Here is a 23,084-nt window from a genome sequence, read left to right on the forward strand (position 1 = left end):
GGATGTATTTTCATTGTTACAAATTGAACATAATTAAAACATAGTGATTAATCACAAAAACAATATGTAATTATATATGTGTTTTCTGATGGTCTTAGGTGACCCCTGTGAAAGGGTCGTTTGACCCCCAAAGGGGTCGCGACTCACAGGTTGAGAACCGCTGGTCTAGAGGAATTGATGCTTCCAGGTGGGACAGAAGTGTAGGCAGCTTCCAATGTCAGGGAAAGGGGACAAATAAACAAGGCTCTCCCTTTAGACAACCTTAACTTGATATATGTCAGGGTTTGAAAAGGAACCACCTACGAAGAATGTTCTCAGGAGCACAACCATTTTCTCCTCACACATCTTTTAGCCAAACTTAGCTGAGCCACTGAGGTGAAGTGTTAAATGCTTCCTTCCCTCTCCAGATTCATGGCACATGCATCATCTGGATAAAGGCCTGGGGACTAAATGCAAAAGAGCATGTCACCACCAAAAGTCAGACTACCTTAGCATGCAGGTATAGTTGCCCGTGTCATTGAGGTGGGTGGGCCGGAACCAGAGCACATCTTTCTCCTTACTAATGCGGTTCTCCGGGAGGCGGAAGTTAATCGGTTCCTCAAGGTCCCGGTCCTGCCTAGTCCAATACCAGATCAGAGTAAGGCCAGCTGAATGGGCTGTGCTGTAGTTAAATTTCATGATCTTATCCAAGAGTGGGCACTTGATGCGAACTGGCTCATCTTCAAACACTTGGATCTGCCTCATGGTATCTAGTCCCCAGTCATCGCAGCGTTCTGGAACAATCAAAAAGAAAAGGCAGATGAGTCACCTCACACTTTCTCTCCAGATACCCAATCTTTCCCAGGAACTTCCTTCTCTAGTCATCTTCATTCACCTCTCTTTAATAACTGCATATAACAGGCCCCTGTGAAGTGAAGAAATGACTTTCCTTTTATTCCTTTACCATTTTATGATTATCTCTTGGCTAACAATTGGATTTAATAGTTTGATCCCACTGAACTCTGAAAGATATGGGGGAGAATCTCACCTGAAAAATAAGTCATGTAGGGATCTCATGGGGCAGGGATCTCAGCTGTTACATCACACTCCCTTCTCTTTTGGAAATTGAGACATGACATTGTATACAAGAAGGATCATTTATTCTTTAATTGAGGGTTTAATAAATGTCTACCATGTCCCCCTTAGCTTAGTTAAGCCTGTAAGTACAATAGTGAGCAAAAGCAGACATGGTTCCTGACCTTGTTGGACTTACAGTCTAGTGAGTAAGTACTTAGGTAAGTACTACTTTACAACTGTGATAAGTGCTAAGAAGTGCATGGTGTTATGAGAGCATATATTTTGTAATAATTGGAAATTTGTGCTGGTGTTGCTCAGCCATGAAATAAGTAAAATGTTACACAAATGGTAAAAAGCTCTCCATTGGCAATAAAACCTGAGCCACATTTGTAATTTCAGATATCCTAGTTGCCACATTAAAACGTTTTAAAAAGCAGGTAAAATTATTTTTGCATATTTTGTTAAACTCGATATATCCCAAACACTCTTAATACACTAATGAGCTGTTTTATATTTGCATTCTTTTTTTGGTACTAAGTCTTCAGAATCCGATGTGCTTAACACCTACAGTGCATCTCATTTTTAGCTAGTCCTGTGTGTCTACTGGACACCAGGTTAGAGAGCAGACCTTAAGAAGTCAAGAGGTTTCAGTGACACTCATTAGGGAACAAAGGTGCTATAATTTCAATGACTCATAGTCAAATACATCCATAATGACTTTTATAATTTATTTTTATAATGAAAAGTAATCACTTGTACATACTGGAAAATGATAATAAATGACCTTTTTTATGATATATGGATGGAGAGTTTTAGATCTCATCATATGGAGACAAGAACAGAGAAGCCAGGGGTGATAGAGTATTAAAAGGCCCAAAGCAATCACCTTAAAACAGTTTTCTTTTTTCCTCACAACACTTACATACTTACATACATTCACATGCATGTGCGTATGTGTGTATGCATTTTTAACTATGTAATATTCCCGACATTTCAGCTGACATTAAAACTTTTCATCCTAAGTATAAACATTAAAAATAATATACCCTAATGTTATATTTTAAGTAATGATCTTTTAAAATAGTTACACCACTTTTTAAATTACAGTCAATCAAATAGTGATTTGCACCCTAACCGGTTTGGCTCAGTGGATAGAGCGTTGGCCTGTGGATTGAAGGTTCCCAGGTTCGATTCCAGTCAAGGGCATGTACCTTGGTTGCGGGCACATACCCAGTAGGGAGTGTGCAGGAGGCAGCTGAATCGATGTTTCTCTCTCATCAATGTTTCTAACTCTCTATCCCTCTCCCTTCCTCTCTGCAAAAAAATCAATAAAATATATTTTAAAAAAAACAAATAGTGATTTGCCATACACCAATATCCACCTAAAATATGTAAATAAGCTTTATTTTAACCATTGGTAATTCTATTCTGTTCCTTTTTCTCCTTGATCTTATATTAATTCCACTATCTTCATACATTATCTTATTTTAATAAAATAGATTTCTGGTGTTTCTTTTTACGTTTTATTTCTTTACTTTTCTGTGCAATATATAATGCTCTTTGTTGAAAAGTTAAATTTTATTATGATTATAATATATACAACTTAAATAATATATAGTATTTTCAACTTTATAAGTATTTAGTAAATATAAAATTATATTGGAAATCATCTCTTGATAATAATCAGGATGGGCTACTTTTGAATGAAAGGGGTTAGGCATTACTTGAAAATGTTTTATGTATATGTAAGCATTGAGAAAAACTGTCCATAGCCAAGAACAAAAGGAGTTTACTTCTAGCAAGGTTATTCAGTCTTTAAACTCCTTTGGAGTTTTATGCCCCATTTATACTTTTATCATAACAAATTATTTTAATGACCTATCACTTGACATCTCTGGAAGATAAAGTTTGAGTAAACAGACCTAATTCACATTCCTTCCTATATCCACATCCTCCGCTCTCCTCTTCCTCTCTCTCTCTCTCTCTCTCTCTATATCTCTCTCTTTCTCTCTCCCACGTGAGGACAAAGTGAGAAGGAAGCCCTTTGCAAACTGGGGGAAAAGTTCTCACCAGACAACTAATCTGTCAGTGCCTTGATCTTGGAATTCTCAGCCTCCTGAGCTGTAATACATGTGTGTTGTTTAAACCACCAATCTGTGGTATTCTTTTACAGCAGCCAGAATTGACTAAGATACCCAGGAAAACCTGAATGAGAGACCACCAGCACCTTCACCAGCACACTGTCTGGCCTTTCATGGCTGACCAGAGATGCAAGAGCAAGCCACGCTTCTGTTAGCAGAACTGCCCAGGCAGCCTACAGATCCTGAGAAAAATATATGTGTAACACACAAAATGAAGTTTGTCACTAAAATTTATGGTTGTTAGGCAATATTTTGGGGAGGGCAGATAATGGATAGAACAACTAAATTAGTGGCTACTTTAAGTTTGATAAAAGCAAAGGATTTGAAGCTTTACGACTTGCAAAGGGATTTGTAAGTAATAAATCTCTAAGTAAATATTATATCTGGAAAGTTTAACAAACTGACTTTTCTAAGACTCAACAAATTGCTTCTACTTATAATTGCTTTCATTTAGAAACACCTTTTGAAAGCCAATATACAGAGAAAGAATTGTGAGATCAAAATGATGTTCACATCAATACAAACTTGATACTAAAATATTTTATAAAACATCTACCTTATCGCATTCTTTAAATTATTTTCAGTAAAACTGCAAAATTGCAGAATTAGCTCATTCAATTTATAGAAAAAGATAACCATAGTTTTTTTTTTTAGGTAGCTATGTCAGACTATATACATGCATCCAATTTCATTCCTTTCTTGAAACTCCACAAAAACTAAAATTACTTTTCAAGACATAACCCCAAGTAACAGCAAGGATGGGAGAAAAGGTAACAGCAACATCAAAATGAACAAGTGGTAACAAGCTTAGCCTATTTAGAATGAAAAACCCTGCCAGCAGAGAAAAACTGGAGAACAAACCAATCAGCAATGCACAATACAGAAAAGACCCAGGAGGAGCTATCAGTAGCAACATAAAAAACCATCAGTGCTGTTCACCAGTATTCCTGGGTTTGCTTCTACACATAGTGTAAGATTACTAGTATACTTGCATTCCCTCTAAAGTAAGGGCCAGCCACTTAAAGGGCCATGCTTCCTTTCCTGCTGGGTTGGCAAATATGAAAGTACGGAGAATGAGACTCTCTTAGCTTAGATCCCTTGATATGGATTATATATAGCAGAGCTTTGTTATGCTAAGTCATAGAAAATATAGACTTGCTTTTTACCAATATGAATAATCTATTCTATCCTGGCAAATGCAATCAGTTACCTCAAAACTGAGGACACAGCAGAGGGTGGTGAAATGGGGACAATCAGATAAAAGCTATGCCAAACGTGACAGCCTTTGTTCTAACCCCACTCTCCTAGCACTCAGTAACCTTTCCCACTCCGCTCCAAGGAGGAAGTGGCGATACCTTTACCCACCAGGCAAAAGAATGAATGAATCTTCTACGGAAAATGTGGCTAGCTTCAGAAAAAAAATGTAGCACTCTTAACCTCAGTGGTTCATTAACAAATTGCACTGCCACACCATCCAACAGAAAAGCTCAAGGTTAACAAGCCTCACATTCATATTTAAAATTTTTTAAATTTAATTTTTCAATTACATTTATATTCAATATTATTTTGTATTAGTTTTGTGGACAGCACACAGTTGTTCGATGATTGTGTAATTTACAGAATGGTCCCCTAGCTATTTCAAGTATCCACCTGGCACCATACATAGTTATGACAATATTAATGACTATATTCCCTAGGCTGTACTTTACATCCCCATGACTGTTTTGTAACTATCAATGTGTAGTTCTTAATTCCTTAGCCTTTTTCAGCCACCTCTCCAACCCCTTCACATATGGCAACCATCATTTTGTTCTCGTTATCTATGAGTGTGTTTTTATTTTTTGTTCATTTATTTTGTTCTTTAGATTCCATATATAAGTGAAATTATATGGCATTTGTCTTTTTTTTTGTCTGACTTATTTCACTTAGCTTAATACTCTCTAGGTTCTCCATACTGTTACAAATGGTAAAATTTCATACTTTATTACAGACTAGTAATATTCCATTGTATAAATCACTACTTATTTTTTATCTATTTGTCTACTGATGGGCTCTTGGGTTGCTTCCATATCTTGAATATCATAAATAAAGTTGCAGTGAACAAAGGGATGCATATATTCTTTTGAATTAGTGTTTTGGGTTTTTTCAGATACATTCCCAAAAGCAAATCCCTATTTTCTGTGACTTAGTATAACAAAGCTCTGCTATATATCACGCATATCAAAGGATCTAAGCTAAAGGAATCTCATTCTCTGTACTTTCATATTTGCCAACGCAGAAGGAAAGGGAACATGGTGAAATTGCTGGGTCATATGGCAGTTCCATTATAATCTTTTTAGGAAACTCCATACTATTTTTCATAGTGGCTGTAATAATTTATAATCCCACCAATACTACATGAAGGTTCCCTTTTCTCCACATCCTCGCAAACACTTGTTGTTTGATTTATTACAGCCATTCTGACAGGTATGAGGTGGTAATTTGTGGTTTTAATTTGCATTTCTCTGATGGTTAGTGACTTTAAGCATCCTTTCATATGTTGACTGGCCATCCTTAAGTCTTTGGAGAAATGTCTCTTCAGGTCTTTCACCCACTTTTTAATTGGATTGTTTTTTGTTTTTGTTTTTTGGCATTGTGTTGTATGAGTTATTTATAAATTTTGGATATTAACCCCTTATCAGATGTATCATTGGTGAATAGCTTCCACCATTCTGTAGGATGTCTTTTTCTTTTGTTGATGGTTTAATTGCTGGGCAAACAGTTTTTAGTTAGATGTAGCTCCATTTGTTTATTTTTCTTTTTCCCTTGTCCAAGATGATATATCAGAAAAAAATCTTGCTAAGAGAAATGTTAGAGTATATTGTTTATGTTTTCTTGTAGGAGTTTTATAGTTTTGTGTCTTATATTTAAGTATTTAATTCATTTTTTAGTTTATTCTTGTATATGGTATAAGAAGGTGATCTAGTTTAAATTTTTGCATGTATCTGTCCATTTTTTTTCCAACATAATTTTTAAAAGTTCTTCCATTTATTTATTTAGTTAGTTATTTATGTGCTTATTTATTTATTTATGTTTAAATATTTTAAAGTGTGTTTCTTATTGGCTGCATTTGTTTGGGTCTTGCTTTTTAAAATCAATTTGAAAATTTCTACCTTTTAATCAGTGTGCTTAATACACTTACATTCAAAGTGATTATTGACATGGTCAGTTTTAAATTTGTCATCTTTAATTTTTTTATTATTTTTTTTCTCATCACCATTTATCCCCCTTATGCCCTCTTCCACCTCCACCCACCACTTTCCTCCCAGCAATCACCATACTGTTGTCCATGTCCATGAGTTCTTTCTGTCCCCCGCCCCCCCCTCCCCCCGGCCCACATTTTTGCTCAATCCCACCCTCCCTGCAACCAGAGCTGAACAGTCTGCCTGCTCTCTATCTATGAGTCTGTCTCTATTTTTATTTTTTTGGTTAATACTCACCTGAAGATTTTTTTTAAATATACTTTTATTGATTTCAGAGATAAAGGAGATAAAGGGAGAGAGGGAGAGAGGAGAGTGCGAGAGAGAAACATTAATGATGAGAGAGAATCATTGATAGTCTGCCTCCTATATGCCCCCTATTGGGGATTGAGCCCACAACCTGAACATGAGCCCTAACCAGGAATCAAAACATGACCTCCTGGTTCATAGATTGACACTCAATCACTGAGCCACACCAGCTTGGCATGAGTATATTTTTTTGTTTGATTTTTAGAGAGAGTGGAAGGGAGGGGGAGAGATATAGAGAGAGAAACATTGATGTGAGAGAGACACAATGATTGGTTGCCTCTCACACAGACCCCAACCTGGGTGGGGATTGAGCCTACAGACGAAATATGTGCCCTTGACCAGAATGAAACCCTTGACCTTTCAGACTCTGGGCCAATACTCTATCCAGTGAGCCAAACAGGCTAGGGTTATTTTTTAAAATATATTTTTTGAAATTGAATTTTAGAGAGAAAGGGAGAAGGAAAGAGAGAGGGAGAGAGAAACATTGATGTGAGAGTGAAACATTGGTAGGCTGCCTCCTGCACACCCCTCCCTCCAGGGATCCAGCCTGCAATCTGGGCATGTGCCCTGACTGGGAATTGAACTGGCAACCTTTCAGTGCACAGGGCAATGCCCAACCAGTTGAGCAACACCAGCCAAGGTAAATAGACTGTCTTTACCCCATTGTATGTGGTTGCCTTCTCTGTCATCTATTAATTGCCCATATAGGGGTAGGTGTGTAGCCTTAATTCTATTCCATTGATCTATGTATCTGTTTTTATGCCAGTACCATGCTGTTTTTAGTACTATAGCCTTGTAGTATAGTTTGATATCAAGTGGCCTTATACCACTAACTTTGTTCTTCTTTCTCAATATTACTGTGGCTATCCCAGTCTTTTGTGATTCCATATAAATTTTTTGGATTATTAGTTCTAGTTCTATGAAAAATGCCATTGGTATTTTAATAGGAATTGTATTGAATCCATAGATTGCTTTGGGTAGATGGACATTTTAATTATGTTAATTCTTCCTAACCAAGAGCACAATAATATTTCCATTTATTTGTATCTTCTGCAAACTCTTTATACATTGTCTTATAATTTTCTAAATACAGTTTTTTACTTCATTGACTAAATTTATTCTTGGTATTTTTGATGCAATTGTAAATAGAAGTTTTTTTATTTCTTTTTCTGATAATTTATTATTGGTATATAAAAATGCAACCAATTTCTGAATATTTATTTGGTATCCTGATAAATTTATGAATTCATTGATCATTTCTAGCAATTTTTGGTGGTTCTATATATCTTTAGGGTTCTCTATAATCTTTAGTGTTCTCTAGAATTTTTAGGCTCTCTATATTTAGTATCATGTCATCTGTAAATAATGACAGTTTTACTTCTGCCTTTTTAATTGAGATGGGGTATAAAATGATCATATAGCATTTTCAAATGGGATTTATTCTTCGGATGCAAGTTTGGTTCAATAATCATATATTAATTAATATAAAACACTGCATATACAAAATGAAGGATAAAAATCATATGACTATGTCAATAAATGTAGAAAAAGTGTTTGACAAAGTCCAGCATTATTTATGATAAAAACTTACAGCAAAGTGGAAATAGAAGGAACTGTATGATAATTTTAATGTATCGTTACATTTGGTTTGCTAATATTTTTGTTAAGAATTTTTGCATCTATGTTCAATAAGAATATTAGCCTATAATTTTCTTTCTTTGTAATGTCTTTATCTGGTTTTGAAATCAGAGAATGCTGACCTTGTAAAGTGCTTAGGAGTTTTCCCTCCTCTTGAAATTTTTGGAATAGCTTGAGAAGGATAGGTGTTAGTTCTTTTTTGAATGTTTAGTAAAATTCATTGTGGATTTTTTAATTGGGAATTTTTTTTATTATTGCTTTGATTTCATTGGTTGTAATCTGTCTGTCCAGGTTTTCTGTTTCTTCTTGATTCATTCTTGGAAAATCACATTTAGAATTATTAGTCAGCTTTTTAATCACTTCTCATAAATGAACAGATAGCCCCAGAACACATCCGAGACAAATCTTGACCAGAAAGGTAACATCCAAATGAACAATGTAAAAGAAACTTTGAGAAAGCCAAAATTATTCAAAGAAAAAAATCTTTAGAAAGCAACCATCACTAACATCCTCTAAAAAATAAGGGAACTGCTACATTAATGAAGCAAGAACAGGATGTTATAACAAAGAAATATTCAGAGAAAAGCAAAGCTCATTAAAATTAAAAATATGATTGCAGACTGTTAAAAAGTAATAAATGGGTTGTTTGAAAGTTCAAGTTGAGAATTTCTTAAAAAGAAGAGCAAAAATAAAAAAGACAAGAAAATAAGAAAACCAGTCCAGGAGTCTCATCATCTCAATGATAGGAAACCCAAAGGAAAATAAATCTAAAAAAAAGAAAACTCTCAATTAACTAATTCAAATTAATTCCAGAACTAAAATATATAACCTTCCAAGATAAGAGGACCTGTCATTCCCATTGCACAGTAGATAAAAACAGACTTACACCACAAAAATATTTTTAAACTAGATAAAAGTTATACAATCCACCAGATAGAAAGAGGTGGAAAATGGTTATATACAAAAGACCACATATCAGAACAGCTTTGGAACATCACAAACAAGACTGGACAGAAATGAAGCAATTCACCTAAAAGAAAATTATTTCTGATCTCCACCTAAACCCAACAAAACCATCAAGTGTGAAGGTAACATTTTCAGACACATAAAGACCAAGTAATTTGATAGTTCATGTGCTCTTTATCAGGAAGCTTCTGGGGGATGTATACCACCAAAACGAGATAAAAAATGAAGAAAGAGGAAACAGTATGATCATGGAATAGGGATCTAATTCAAGAGAGAGAAGAAGGACCCCTGAAGAATAGTGAAGGAGAACCCAGGATAACAGCTATGCAGCAGGGCTTGGTGATAGATCGGTGTAAGTAGGAAGAAATGGAAAGGTCCAAAAAAAGAATAATTTGTAAATGATAGATTGCCTAGTTAGATTAGCAATGTGGAAAATTATGCTGAAAGACAATTGAAAATTATGAAAACTATTACTAAAATATACAAATTAAAGCAAGCATATGAAATCAAGGCCATTAATGACTTCAAAACCAAAGTTAACAGTTCATTAATATATGAAGACATATTAATTAAATAATTATTAATTCAACCAAATATTGTTATGCTATTATAGAGAGAGGGATGAGGAGGGAAAATAGAAGGAATGGCAGTGTAAGAGAGAGAATTATACATATTGTGTAATTCAAAAAGTGAAGAAATAATGCTGAAATTAAAAATAAAAATTTACACAAATTGGTTCGTAAAATATAGATCAGAATCATTAGATGAAATATATAAAATAATAAAAAAGTGGTTGCCTCTGAGGAAGACAACTAATGGGAGAAAAATGTCAAAGTATGAAGAATACAATTATATTGTTTTTTAAATATATTAGCTTTAAAAAACATCTCTGTGTATGATTTGCTTTAAAAATAATTAAAATGTTAATAAAGAAAGGAAAGGATGAAAGAAAGAAGAAAGGAAGAGAGGGAATATCCAGTATGTCATACAATTGGCAAAGCCATTCTCTGTGTCAAACCATCCTAAGTATACCTACTTTCTGTTAGAAAAAAAAAAATGTCAATTTCATTTTTAATTCCAAAATTGTATTAGTACGTGTTGGTATGACAGTCATTCACTTTTGAATTATTGTGTACTAAAGACCCGGCACACAAAATTCTTGTACTGGTAGGGTCCCTAGGCCTGGCCTGTGATCAGGGCTGATCTTCCCCAGCTGCTGGCAGCTAGCCCCGCTCCCCCCCCACCCCCCGGTTCCCCATTCCCCATTGGGCAATCAAAGCCTGCCGACTGGGGGGAGGGACTGAGAGATTGGACATTCCTGCCGTTCACCAGCCCTGCCCTATGCCGCTGGTTGCCCTCTGTGTGAGGGCGACCAGCTGGGTGATTGGGGCCCGCTCACTCACACTCACCTTGGCCTGCACTGCCTGCATCCACTGCCACCCCCCCCACCCCCCCACCCCCCCCCACCCCCCCCACCCCCGTTCCCGTTCCCCATCAGGCGATTGGAGCCTGCTGGCGGGGGGGAGGGACCTAGAGGTTGGTCAGCAGGCCCCAATCTGGTGATGGAGGACTACGGGCTGGGGGCAGCTCCTGCATTGAGCGTCTGCACCCTGGTGGTCAGTGTGCATCATAGCAACCAGTCGTTCAGCCGTCCGGTTGATTTGCATATTTACACTTTTATATATATAGAAAATTTAAAAGAGAGAGAGATACACAATTGGACAGCTGATAGATTTGGAACTTCACCATATTAAGTTTGTTTTCTGGGTGTAATAAGATACTACTGCCTTCTATATTTCATAAAATATATTCTTTATGTAGTTCCTAAAGGCATCTCTCTCAAGAGCTCTATAGTATTTGTTCAAATTTGGATGATGATAGAGGCAACCCCACTCTGCAATATCTCTCAGTTCAGATCACCCCAACTGACAGTTCTGATTTCATGACTCATTCTTCTTCTTCATTTTTTTTTTTTGTTTTTTTGTTAATCCTCACCCAAGAATATTTTTCCATTGATTTTTTTTAGAGATAGAGGGAGAGGGAGAGACAGAGAGAGAAACATCAATGTGAGAGAGACACATACATTGGTTGCTTCCCACACAGGCCCCAACCAAGGCCATGGATTGAGCCTGCAACCAAGATATATGCCCTTGACTGGAATCGAACCCAGTACCCTTCAGTCTGCAGTCTAATAGGGCACATGACTCATTCTTAAAGGGAACACTGGTAAATTGGAGAGGAAGAGGAAGCCATTCTGGAGGTTAATGGTATCATAATTAATGGAGACTTTCTGACACTAATATTACAAATTGTCACTTTGTTTGGTCTTGGAGGTCTTTATAGCACTGGACAATAATTAAGGGTAAGATAGATGATAAGTGATAAGTGAATTTTGTTTTTTTGTAAAGTAGGAGAATGCTGATTATAAAATGAAAGATGGAAAATGAGAGACCTAGTACAATATTTCAACCACAATTATATACTCAGACTAATTTAGGAAGAAGTATGAAATGGGATTTTGGTGATCACTAGGGCAGACTGTGGCAGAGACTGGCTAAATGTACATTAATCCTGTTTTCTCTTTCTTGGCCCTTATGAAAACTACATATCCTTAGCAATTGGGTTGGGGCCTTGTGATTTAGTTCTAGCCAATGGGTGTGGCAAGAAATTCTATACCACCTCTAACTCCAAGCATAATCTTTGCTGATTTCTCTTTCCTTTACATGAGACCTTGAAGGCTGAAATTTCTGAAAAGGATAGCACCAAAAGATGGAAGGAGCCTGGATCCCTGCCATTTCTCAAAGCAGAGATATTCAGGAATGTCATCTCACTTTCAAAGGGTTGCAATTGAGTGAAAAATAAATCTCTATAGTGTTAAGCCACTGTGATTTGGGGGGATATTTGTTACAGCAGCTAGTAGTGCCTATATCTTGACTAATGCAGTACTTTTATTTCAATAAAATAATTTCATATATCAAAAGCAGACACGTTTTCAAATGGCATTTGTAAAAGGCCTCTGCAAACTTAAATACTGATCAGTAACCAAGATTTTTGGCCAATACCAAAGGCTTAATATCTTTTCAACCAAATTAAATGTAATATGGTTTAAAGGAGAAAAGAAATTACATTCTAGATATCTCCTTTTTGGAATGTTTCATGGACCAAATGAATACATCTATAAAGTGAGCCAGACACCTTTACAGCAGGGACTAAAAACACATGTATTAGTATTCATAAATGTTAGCAAAAATGGTATTATTATTGAGCTTCCTCTTCAGGGTATTTTCCCATTTGAAATTAGTTCTGTGAGCTTTTAAGTTTCTCTAGCCAGCCACCTGAGGGCATTGTGTCAGAGCTTTTTAAATTATTCAATATACAAATAAATATAAAATTAATGGCATCAAGTTAGAGTGTCATGTAATTCCAAATTAATTATATGATTCTCTGCAGGCACCAGCAGAAACAAAGACTGTAGACGGGCTGTTATGCAAACACATTTGCCGCCAATAACAGCAAAGGGGTAATGAATTATTGGCACAGTGAATTACTTTTTGGTTTAGAATGTCCCTTCTTATCCAGTCTACTCCCCGGTAGAAGGCCTCTCTGAATTGGCCCCTGAAAATGGGGAACTACAGTGTCATCGTTTCCCTCAGCCAAAGGATTTCTTAAGGCGGAGGCTTGATAGCACAGAGGACTAATGGAAATGTGCAAAGCCTTGCAAAGCCAAGTCACTGGAAAATCCAACCCACGCTCCTGACAGCAATTAGCATTTATATAACAGGGTATACATTTTAACTAATTAATCTCACAACACCCTCTTGAGCTTTCATGCCCATTCCCACATTACATGCCAGAAAACAGAGACAGAGAGATTAATTGACTTACTTTTGCCTGAGTGGTGGCACAAATAAAAGCTGCCTGAATATAGATCTAGGATGCTTGTCCTCCATCTATGTTCACACATTCCAATCAAGATGTTTCCCACAGAAAAGCCATTCATATATTTTTATTTATTAAATATTTACTGAGAACCTGCTGTGAGCAAGGCATTGTGCTGGATGCTGAGGCAGATATAAAAAATCAGGAAGCTCGGGTACAGAAAAAAGAAAAAGTTTAAATATCAGAAGACCTCATGTGGAATTAATTTCTATATGTAATTATTTGCCCTGTGCTATATACTTGTCATGTCATCCTGGGCAAAATACTTCCTCTCTCAGACTCAGGTTCTGCATGTATAACATGCCTATTTTATAGTGTTGTATACGAATTCAAAGACCTGGCATATGAAAGAAGCTCCGTACATATTAGTTGTATCTACCTGATAAATCTGAATGGGTCCTTGACCACCAAGAAGTTAATTCTATATAATAAAGGGTAATATGCAAATTGACCTTCACTCCATCATGCCATCACAAGATGGCTGCACCCACAGCGGAGGTAGGGTTCCTGTAACATAAGATGGCTGCAACCACAGTGGAGGTGGGGTTCCCATAATCAGCCATAACAAACGATCAGCAGGCCTGAGGCTGCATGGTGTCAGGCCAGGGCGGGGGACCGGAGGCTGCGCCCCCCACCTACTGAGGCTTGACGGAGGACCTCAGACCACAACCCCCACCCTGGCGTTAGGCCAGGGGACCTCAGGCCATACCCCCTGACCTGGTGCCAGGCCAGGGTACCTGAGGCCATGACCTTGGCCCAGCAGGCCTTGACAAGGGACCGCAGGCCATGCCCCCAGCCCGGCAGGAATTAACGGGGGACTCTGGCTGAGCCCCCCACCCTGTGGGGCTTGACGGAGGATGTCAGGCCACACCCCTTGCCCTGGCACCAGTCCAGGGTACCTGAGGCTGTGCCCCCGCCCAGCGGGGCTTGATGGGGAACCTGAGGCTGCATCCCTGCCCAGTGCCAGTCCGGGGGACCTGAGGCTGCACCCCCCGCCTGGTGGGGCTTGACGGAGGTGGGGCTGGATGGGTCTGGATCTTGCCCAATGCGGGTGGGGCTGGCCGGGTCTGGGTATCGTGGGATTTCAAGGTGCATGCGGTCGGCAGGGACTTGACTCTGGGTGCCACTGCGTGCCCCAGACTCTGACAGGAGGAAGATTTTCATATACATTTTATCAATTTTCTTTCATCTCTGACACTTCTATTATATAAAAAGGAAAAATAGCAATATTAAAATATTTCCTCTAATTCCCTTTTAATGTGCACGAATTTTGTGCACTGGGCCACTAATCCTATCTAATAAAAGAGTAATATGCAAATTAACCATCACTTCGCAATAAAGATGGCGGCGCCCACAGCCAATAAGAAGGGAATATTCTGCCAAAACCGGTTTGGCTCAGTGGATAGAGCGTCGGCTTGTGGACTGAAAGGTCCCAGGTTCGATTCCGGTCAAGGGCATGTACCTGGGTTGCGGGCACATCCCCAGTAGGAGATGTGCAGGAGGCAGCTGATCGATGTTTCTCTCTCATCGATGTTTCTAACTATCTCTCTCCCTTCCTCTCTGTAAAAAATCAATAATATATATATTTTTTTTAAAAAAAGAAGGGAATATTCAAATTTATGTGACAAAGTTGGCAGTGCCAGCTGGAGCCACGGACCCGGCCAGAGAGCTGGGTTGCCCCAGCTACCCAGGAATGGGGCTAGGAGCGATCAGTCCAGGAGGGGAGGGCAGTTGGGGGTGATCAGACTGGTGGTGGAGGAAGTTGGGGGCGAGCAGGCTGGCGGGGGGCGGGGGGCAGTTGGGAGCAATCAGGCTGCCAGGGAGGGCAGTTGGGGTGAGCAGGCCAGCAGGAGGGTGTCATTTGGGGCCAAGCAAGCTGCGGGGGCAGTAAGGGGTGAGCAGGGGGGGCCAGTTGGAGGCGAGCAGGCCAGCAGTGTGGGGCAGTTGGAGGCAAGCAGGTCGGTGGGGGGGGGGGGGCAGTTGGGGCTGAGCAGGTTGGAGGGGGGGATTAGGGGGTGAGCAGGCCAGCAGGGAGGGCAGTAGGCAGCAAACACGCCAGGGAGGGCAGTTGGAGGCGAACAGGCCAGCAGGGGGGTACAGTTGGGGGCGAACAGGCCAACAGAGGGGCAGTTGGGGGCGAGCAGGCTGGTGTGGGGGGCAGTTGGGGTGATCAGGCTGGCAGGCAAAGTGGTTAGGGGTGATCAGGCAGGCAGGCAGGTGAGCGGTAAGGATACAGCAGTTCCGGATTGCGAGAAGGATGTCCGACTGCCGGTTTAGACATCAGACATCCCCCAAGGGGTCCCAGATTGGATAGGGTGCAGGCCGGGCTGAGGGACACCTTTCCCCCCCGCCCCGTGCACGAATTTCGTGCACCATGCCACTAGTAATCTTATAAAAAAAGAAGAGATAGACACAAAATTAAATAAATGAAAATATCTGGTGGAATGATCCAATGGTTAGAATGGGATTTTAGTCAGGACCATAGTAACTATCTTACCTAATAATAGACAAACATGTAAATTGACTGTACCTTCGCTACACTAACCAGCCAATCAGGAGAGTATGCAAATTAACCCAACAAACATGGCAGTTAATTTGCATATGTAAGCTCCAAGCAGCGGAGTGAAGCCTGACAGTCCCGGGGCCAGAACAGCAAAGCCTGATGGCCCCGGGGTCAGGGCAGCAAAGCCTGATGGCTCCAGGGACGGCTCCGTCCGGAGCCCCACTAGAGCGAAGGCCTGGGTCCCAGGTGCTGGAGGAAATCCGGTGTCAGCAGCCAGGGGAAGGAAAGGACTATTGCACGAATCTCTTCGTGCAACGGGCCTCTAGTATAATATAATAATATAATATAACTAGAGGCCCAGTGCACAAAAATTTGTGCATTAGGCGGGTGGTCCCTCAGCCCAGCCTGTGCCCTCTCTCAGTCTGAGACCCCGCTGGGATGGGGTCAGTAGTGGACCTGCTGGCTGAGGCCTGCTCCCCGGGGGATTGGGCCTAAGATGGCAATCAGACATCCCTCTGGCAGCCTGGCAGCCCTGGGGGGATGTCCACTTTCCAGCGGGGAGCAGACCTAAGCTGCAGTCGGACATCCTTAGCGCTGCTGAGGAGGCAGGAGAGGCTCCCACCACCACCGCTGTACTGGCAGCCATCAGCCTGGCTTGTGGCTGAGCAGACCTCCCCCTGTGGGAGCGCACTGACCACGAGGGGGCAGCTCCTGCATTGAGCGTCTGCTCCCTGGTGGTCAGTGTGTGTCATAGTGATCAGTCATTCCCAGTCGCTCTGCTGTTAGGGTCATTTTTCATATTACCCTTTTACTATATAGGATAGAAGCCTCTTGCACGAGTGGGGGCAGGCTGGTTTGCCCTGAAGGGTGTCCCAGATCAGGGTGGGGGTCCCGCTGGGGTGCCTGGCCAGCCTGGGTGAGGGGCTGATGGCTGTTTGCATATAGTTGCAACCCCTTCAGGGTGGGGGTCCCCACTGGGGTGCCTGGCCAGTCTGGGTGAGGGGCTGAGTGCCGTTTTCAGGCTAGCGGGTGACTGAAGCTCCCAACCTCTCCTTTTTTTCTTTTTTTTTTTTTATTCTGGGGTTTATTTACCTTTTATAGCTGTCACTGGAACTGAGAGCCGGCTTTAGCTCGGGGGCTCGGCTCCAGCTCTGAGACCTCGGCTGCTGAAAGCAGGTATCTGGGTTTGTTTGGCTTCTATAATTGAAACACTGTTGCAGCTCCAGCTCCGAGGCCGGCTGGCTGAAAGCAGGTTTCTGGGGTTTGTGTAGCTTCTATAATTGCAACATTGTTTCTTACTTAGAGTGCAGCTCAGAGGCCAGCAGCAGCAGGCGGGGAACCTTGGCTTCCTCCATCACTGGAGCAAGCAAGCCTCCTGTTTGCTTCAGCTGCCTGGCTGCCGGCTGCCAACTTGGTTGGCAGTTAATTTGCATATCTCGCTGATTAGCCAATGGGAAGGGTAGCGAAGTTATGGTTAATTACCATGTTTGTCTATTATTAGATAGGAGAGTACTAGAGGCCCATTGCATGAAGAGATTCGTGCAATAGTCCTTCCCTTCTCTGGCTGCTGGCACCGGTTTTCCTCTGGCACCCGGGACCCAGGCCTTCTCTCTGGCCGGAGCCTTCAGTCTTCGCTCCGCCGCTTAGCCCCTATGTATGCAAATTAACCACCATCTTTGTTGGGTTAATTTGCATACTCTCCTGATAGGCTGGTGAGAGAAGCGGAGCAACAGTCAGTTTACGCGTTTCTCTATTATTAGGTAAGACTAGAGGCCCAGTGCACAAAATTCATGCAGGGGGTTCTCTCAGCCCAGCCTTCACCCTCTCCAATCTGGGACCCCTCAGCGGATGTCCGACTGCCTCTCAAAATCCAGGACTGCTGGCTTCTAACTGCTCGCCTGCCTGTCTGCCTGTTCAGCCCTAACCCCTCTGCCTGCCTGCCTGATCTCCCCTAACCACCTCTGCCTGCCTGGTTCCCCCTAACCACCTCTGCTTGCCTGCCTAATTGCCCCTAACTGCTCCCCTGCTGGCCTAATCACCCCTAATCACCTCTGCCTCACCCCACACCCGGGACCCAGGATTCCCTCCTCTGGCTGGTCACAAGCACCTGGGACTCAGGCTTCCCTCCTTCTGGCCGGCTGCAGGCACCCAGAACTCAGGCCGGCCACAGCCGCAGAGGACTGGGCAGGTGGCTTTGCCTGGGCCACAGCCACAGGCACCTGGGACTGCAGGGTGGGCAGCTTTTCTCTCTCCCGGGCCACAGCCTGGCTGGTCCCCATTCCTCTCTCACAAGCTCATTTGTGCCTGGCTGTTCCCCATTCCTCTCTCCCCAGTGTTGAGTGTCTGAGACTTTAATGTGTGATGGTGTGACGGTGTGATGGCGTGATGGCATGATGACCATTTGCATATTAGCTCTTTATTATATAGGATTATACTAGGGTCCCTAGCAGCTGCTGGCTGCCAGCCAGGGCTTCCCTTCCCCTGGCTGCCTGCCACTACCACCACCTGGTGGTCAGCACACGTCTAATTTCTGGTTGGTTGAACTCCCACCCATGGGGACAATTTGCATATTAGCCTTTTATTATATAGAATTATATTATATTATATATATATTAATTATATTAATTACATTAATTACTTATATTATATTATATCATATTATATTATATTAATTATTATATTATTTCAGGGTGGGGGTGGAGATAGAGGTCCTTAGATTGGTTTGAGAACAGAACCAGTCCCTTTTAATGTTGCACACTGAAACCCCATGTGAATGAGGCCACTTTAAAAACTGTCCTTTCATTCTAGTTGCCCTATCTAAGCCTGAAGGCAGAGACTAAGTCTAATAGAAGTGAAGGTTTTATATCCATCCTTGTAGTTTTGATTAATTTTGTTTTTCTAGCAGTACACAGGGCTCCTTAGGAAATGTTAGCCTGGCACTGTGCTTCAGAAAGAATCCAAGATGTGAGCAAACTGGTTAGGCTGGCAATTTTGAATGAGTGGCATGAAAACAATAAATCAACACATTAAGTGTAGGCAAGTTTCTGAGGAAAAATTTTAAAGTGCCAGACACTAAGCCTTAGGGATGGAGATAACAGGCATAATTAAAAGAAGCTTTGACATGCCCTGGCTTTATTAATTCATTTAAAAAGTATGTACTGAACGACTTATCATGTGTCAACTACTAAAGTTGGTGCTCTGGACACATTTGTGAGCAAAACACAAGTCTCATGGAGCTCACCTTCTAACACAGGGAGACTGACAATAAACAGTCAAAATGCTAAATAAGAAAAGTATAGAGCCTATTGGAATGTGGTAAGTCAATGGCACAAAGCAAAACATAGAACCTGTTAACAGGGTTCGGGAAAAAGGGATTGGGGGAGAGAGGGGAGCGTCTGGAGTATGCTATTTTAATAAAGGTAGTCAGGGTATGTCCCTCAACTATTATAAATCTCCATTTCCACATTCAAAAAATGAAGCTTGTACTAATACAGAGCAGTAGTGAAAACAGAATATGCCTAGGATATAAAGTACCATCGAAACTGAAGTTCTATGCACATATTAGTAACAAGTAAATTATGAACTGCCATATCTATGGGAAAATTATTTCCTCTCCCCAGGTCTACAGTAGAGACTGCTAGCCATTGCCCATTTATGATGTCCCTATACTCCCCTTTTTCTAGACTATGGGAATTTTCAGTTGGGCACATGGCCATTCAGGATAAAGGCCGCCTTTCCCAGCTTTCCTCTCACTTGTAGGTGGTCAGCTAAGTTCTAGCCAACCCATGTTTGAAATCATAATGTGATCGATTCCAGAAACCTTCCCTAAAAGACACTGGCATGTTCCTGTGTTTTCTAGGCTCCTGCTCCATCTCATTTCTTCCATCTTGCTACTACACACATGGATATGACAGTGGGAGTTGCACTGTGGATCATAAGAATGAGGGACACAACCCTAAAGATTGTGGAATATGAAAGTGAATAAAGAATGGAGCTGCCTTACCAACCCTGAACTTTCTGCCTGTAGGTTTTACATGAGAAATAACTTTTTTTTTATCTCCTTACTACTCAAAGGGTAGCCCATGGGCCTTTATCATCATTATCATCATCATCATCCCCTGGGAGCTTGTCAGAATTATAGACTTTCAGGCCCCACCTAAACCTTCTGAATCAGAATCTACCGTTTAACAAAATGCACAGGTGATTTCTATGAATAGTCACATTGGAGAAATATTAGTTTAAAACCATGATTTTGAGTCTTCTTATCCAAAGCTGATCATCATCCTTACTGATAAAAATATCCTATTTCATCTGTTATAAGTGAGTTGTTGAATTATTTCTGACATTTTATCCACCCCAAGAGTCTATGTCTTTTTGGTTATTATTTACATTTTAAAATATATTTCTTTTTGTTCCTCAGTAGGAAAAAAAGTATTTAAAATATCTTAATATTTTTAAAGCAGTGTCTTAATAATAAATCACCAGTTTTCAAAAACATCTACAAACCACATCTCCTAGAGTATGATTTAATATGGAAATAATATTCAGAGGAGAGCTACTCAAACAAAGGTTTAGAAAATGTTGCTGAAATTTGATAGTTGTCAACTAAGTCATCAAAATGAGAGAAGTTAGGGGTGAGTGAGGGAAGCTGGATTAGACATTCTCATGTTGCTTGTACTGTTCAACAACACTGAGTTAATAACTCAACAGATGGACCAGATAATTAGACATACCTTACTCCCACCAAAAAAAGGGAGTTTTCTTGATTGAGTAATTTGAAGAAAATAAGAAACCCTGAGTGGTTGATAGGATTTGCTAGATATGGAAAAAAATATCAAATTCAGAAAACAGGCTGGGGAAGGGGGAATCCAGAGCTACAGCTTCTGTTCTGCAGGGGTTGTCAGTGTTTGTTCCTAAAACACTTTTTATTCCCAATAGTGTTCTCCTCCCTCCTTCAACTCAGAGCATGTATCTTTACATCATCCTAAAGCAGTGATGGCGAACCTTTTGAGCTTGGCGTGTCAGCATTTAAAAAAACCCTAACTTAACTCTGGTGCCGTGTCACATATAGAAATTTTTTGATATTTGCAACCACAGTAAAACAAAGACTTATATTTTTGATATTTATTTTATATATTTAAATGCCATTTAACAAAGAAAAATCAACCAAAAACATGAGTTCGCGTGTCACCTCTGACACGCGTATCATAGGTTCGCCATCACTGTCCTAAAGACTGCTATTTTATATCAATTAAAAATTATATGCCTGGCTAGTTAAAAAAAAATAAAAATAATGTAGAGAAAGTCATTACCAGGCAAATGTGAAAACAAAAAAAATAAAAAGAAAGAGGTGGAAAAGAAAAATTAATCCTAACATGAAAACAACCTCACCTACAAAGTTTGAATTCAGAACATATACTATAGTGGGTAATACATAAAGTTATAAAGTCAAATTATCCAGAGGATGACTTAGAGTTGGGGTCTTTCAGAACCTAATTACAGGACCTAATTACAGGACCAGGACTCTAGGATTTCGGAACAATTTTGTTTTCATTCAATACCTGCCATGTGGAGTTCCTCTCTTAGCTTGTGAACATGAATGTCACTTTCTTTTTTAAAAATATGTTTTTATTGATTTCAGAGAGGAAGGGAGAGGGAGATAGAAACATCAATGATGAGAGAGAAGCATTGATCGGTTGCCTCCTGCATGCCCCACACTGAGGATCAAGCCTGCAACTTAGGCATGTGCCCTGACCGGGAATGGAACTGTGACCTTCGTGGTTCATAGGTCGACTCTCAACCACTGAGCCACACCAGGCATGAGTGTCACTTTCTACAAAGTTTCCCTTGTGGCAGAGGAGTTGAGAAAAATCAATGAGCTCTCTAGAGAATTTTACAGTTCCCAGGTCGAGAGGGGTTTCTGAAGTTCTGCAGGCTCTTTCTTGGTCCCCATCAAACCATTTCACAATGGGTTACTGGAGATCCAATAAAAAGACCTATAATCATCATGCATTAACGTCCAAGAAGGGTCCAACAGAAACCTTCCCACTGCTGTGCATAATATGAAAGAACATGGAATAGCATCATCTAGTAGCCGCCTAGAACAAACTCTGCGTTTCTCATCCTAGTGGCAGTGGGGGTTAGCAGGCTGCAGAATGGATGCTGGATGTGCTGCCTCTGTACCAGGGTTTCATTATTTTATTTTTTTAAAAAATCACTATAATGAACTTCCTGGCACAGCTGAAGGGAGTGATTTTCTTTGCAGGATTGTTGTGACAATAAATAATTGGGCTTGTGTCCAGTGGGGCACAGTACATTGGAGAAACTACGCAGCTATTAGCTGCTTTTTATGAGTTTTTTTTTTCTTTTCCCCAACCAATGTTTTCTAATCCATGGTTGAGATGTAAAGATCTATACTATTCTCATATAATAATCAGTAGCTATTGCTCTCTCTATTAATAAATACATAAATTTATTCAGGGTCCTATGAATACTAGGAGCTACACATAACACACAGACAAAAACCTGTTCTCCATTTTGAGTTTCCACTCAAGAGACAGATTTTCAGTGTTGAAGATAAAGGTATTTGCCACATTGGCATAGGTATAGGTAGATCTGGTTGCAACCTCTAGCTCCAGTATGATAGCTCCATTCCACAGATGAGGGGAATGAAGCTAAGAAAGGATAAAAGGGAGGTCTGAGAGATGGGCCAACAATACAGGGTTGGACAAAAGTAGGTTAAATTATCAGCCATCATACCCTAAAAGATAAATCATAAGTAAGTATATGAAATAATAACTGACAATAAGAAAAATACAATATAAATAAAATAATACAATAATTAATTAATAATAATACAAGAATAAGCTCGGTATTTCATATACTGTAAAACCTACTTTTGCCTCACTCCTGTATATGATCGAGATGGGAGAGTCCAAACCAAGCCTTTTATCCTGAAATCCCTTTCCCTAAGGAGTACACAGTAGCTAGTGTCTGGAGTCTGACAATCCAAGTTCAAGACTTCATTCTGACACCTTTTAGCCATGTAAGTATGTGCAAATGAATTAAATATTCCTGTATCTCAGAGAAGACTGGTTTGAAAATTAAAGAAGACAACACTTCAAAAGTGTTTAGAAGAAAGCTGTTCAGTAGTTTTCACTATTATTATTACACTAGAGGCCTGATGCACGAAATTTGTGCAAGGGGCTCGGCCTCTGCCCCCTCTGCCTCATCTGCCTCGGCTCCCACCCACCATGGCTTCGTCCAGAGGACGTCTGGTCTAATTAGCATATT

The 23,084-nt window shown here is 40.4% G+C and overlaps 1 protein-coding gene across 5 annotated transcripts in view; it reads right to left on the bottom strand.

Moving 5' to 3' along the window:
• The window catches only part of IL1RAP (interleukin 1 receptor accessory protein), a 159,088-nt gene that overhangs the window by 51,931 nt on the left and 84,073 nt on the right, over positions 1-23,084 (bottom strand). For all 5 annotated transcript variants that reach the window (XR_011470315.1, XM_070406576.1, XM_070406574.1 and 2 more), the window contains exon 3: positions 488-773. Coding sequence is in view for 4 of the 5 variants with exons in the window: in XM_070406576.1 (XP_070262677.1) it covers positions 488-773 (286 nt within the window). In the remaining variant the exon portion in view is untranslated. The remainder of the gene's footprint in view (positions 1-487; positions 774-23,084) is intronic.

This window comes from Myotis yumanensis, unplaced genomic scaffold, assembly GCF_028538775.1.
Source record: "Myotis yumanensis isolate MYYU_CA2020_CCGP unplaced genomic scaffold, mMyoYum1.0.hap1 SCAF_2, whole genome shotgun sequence".
Taxonomy (NCBI): Eukaryota; Metazoa; Chordata; class Mammalia; order Chiroptera; family Vespertilionidae; genus Myotis; species Myotis yumanensis.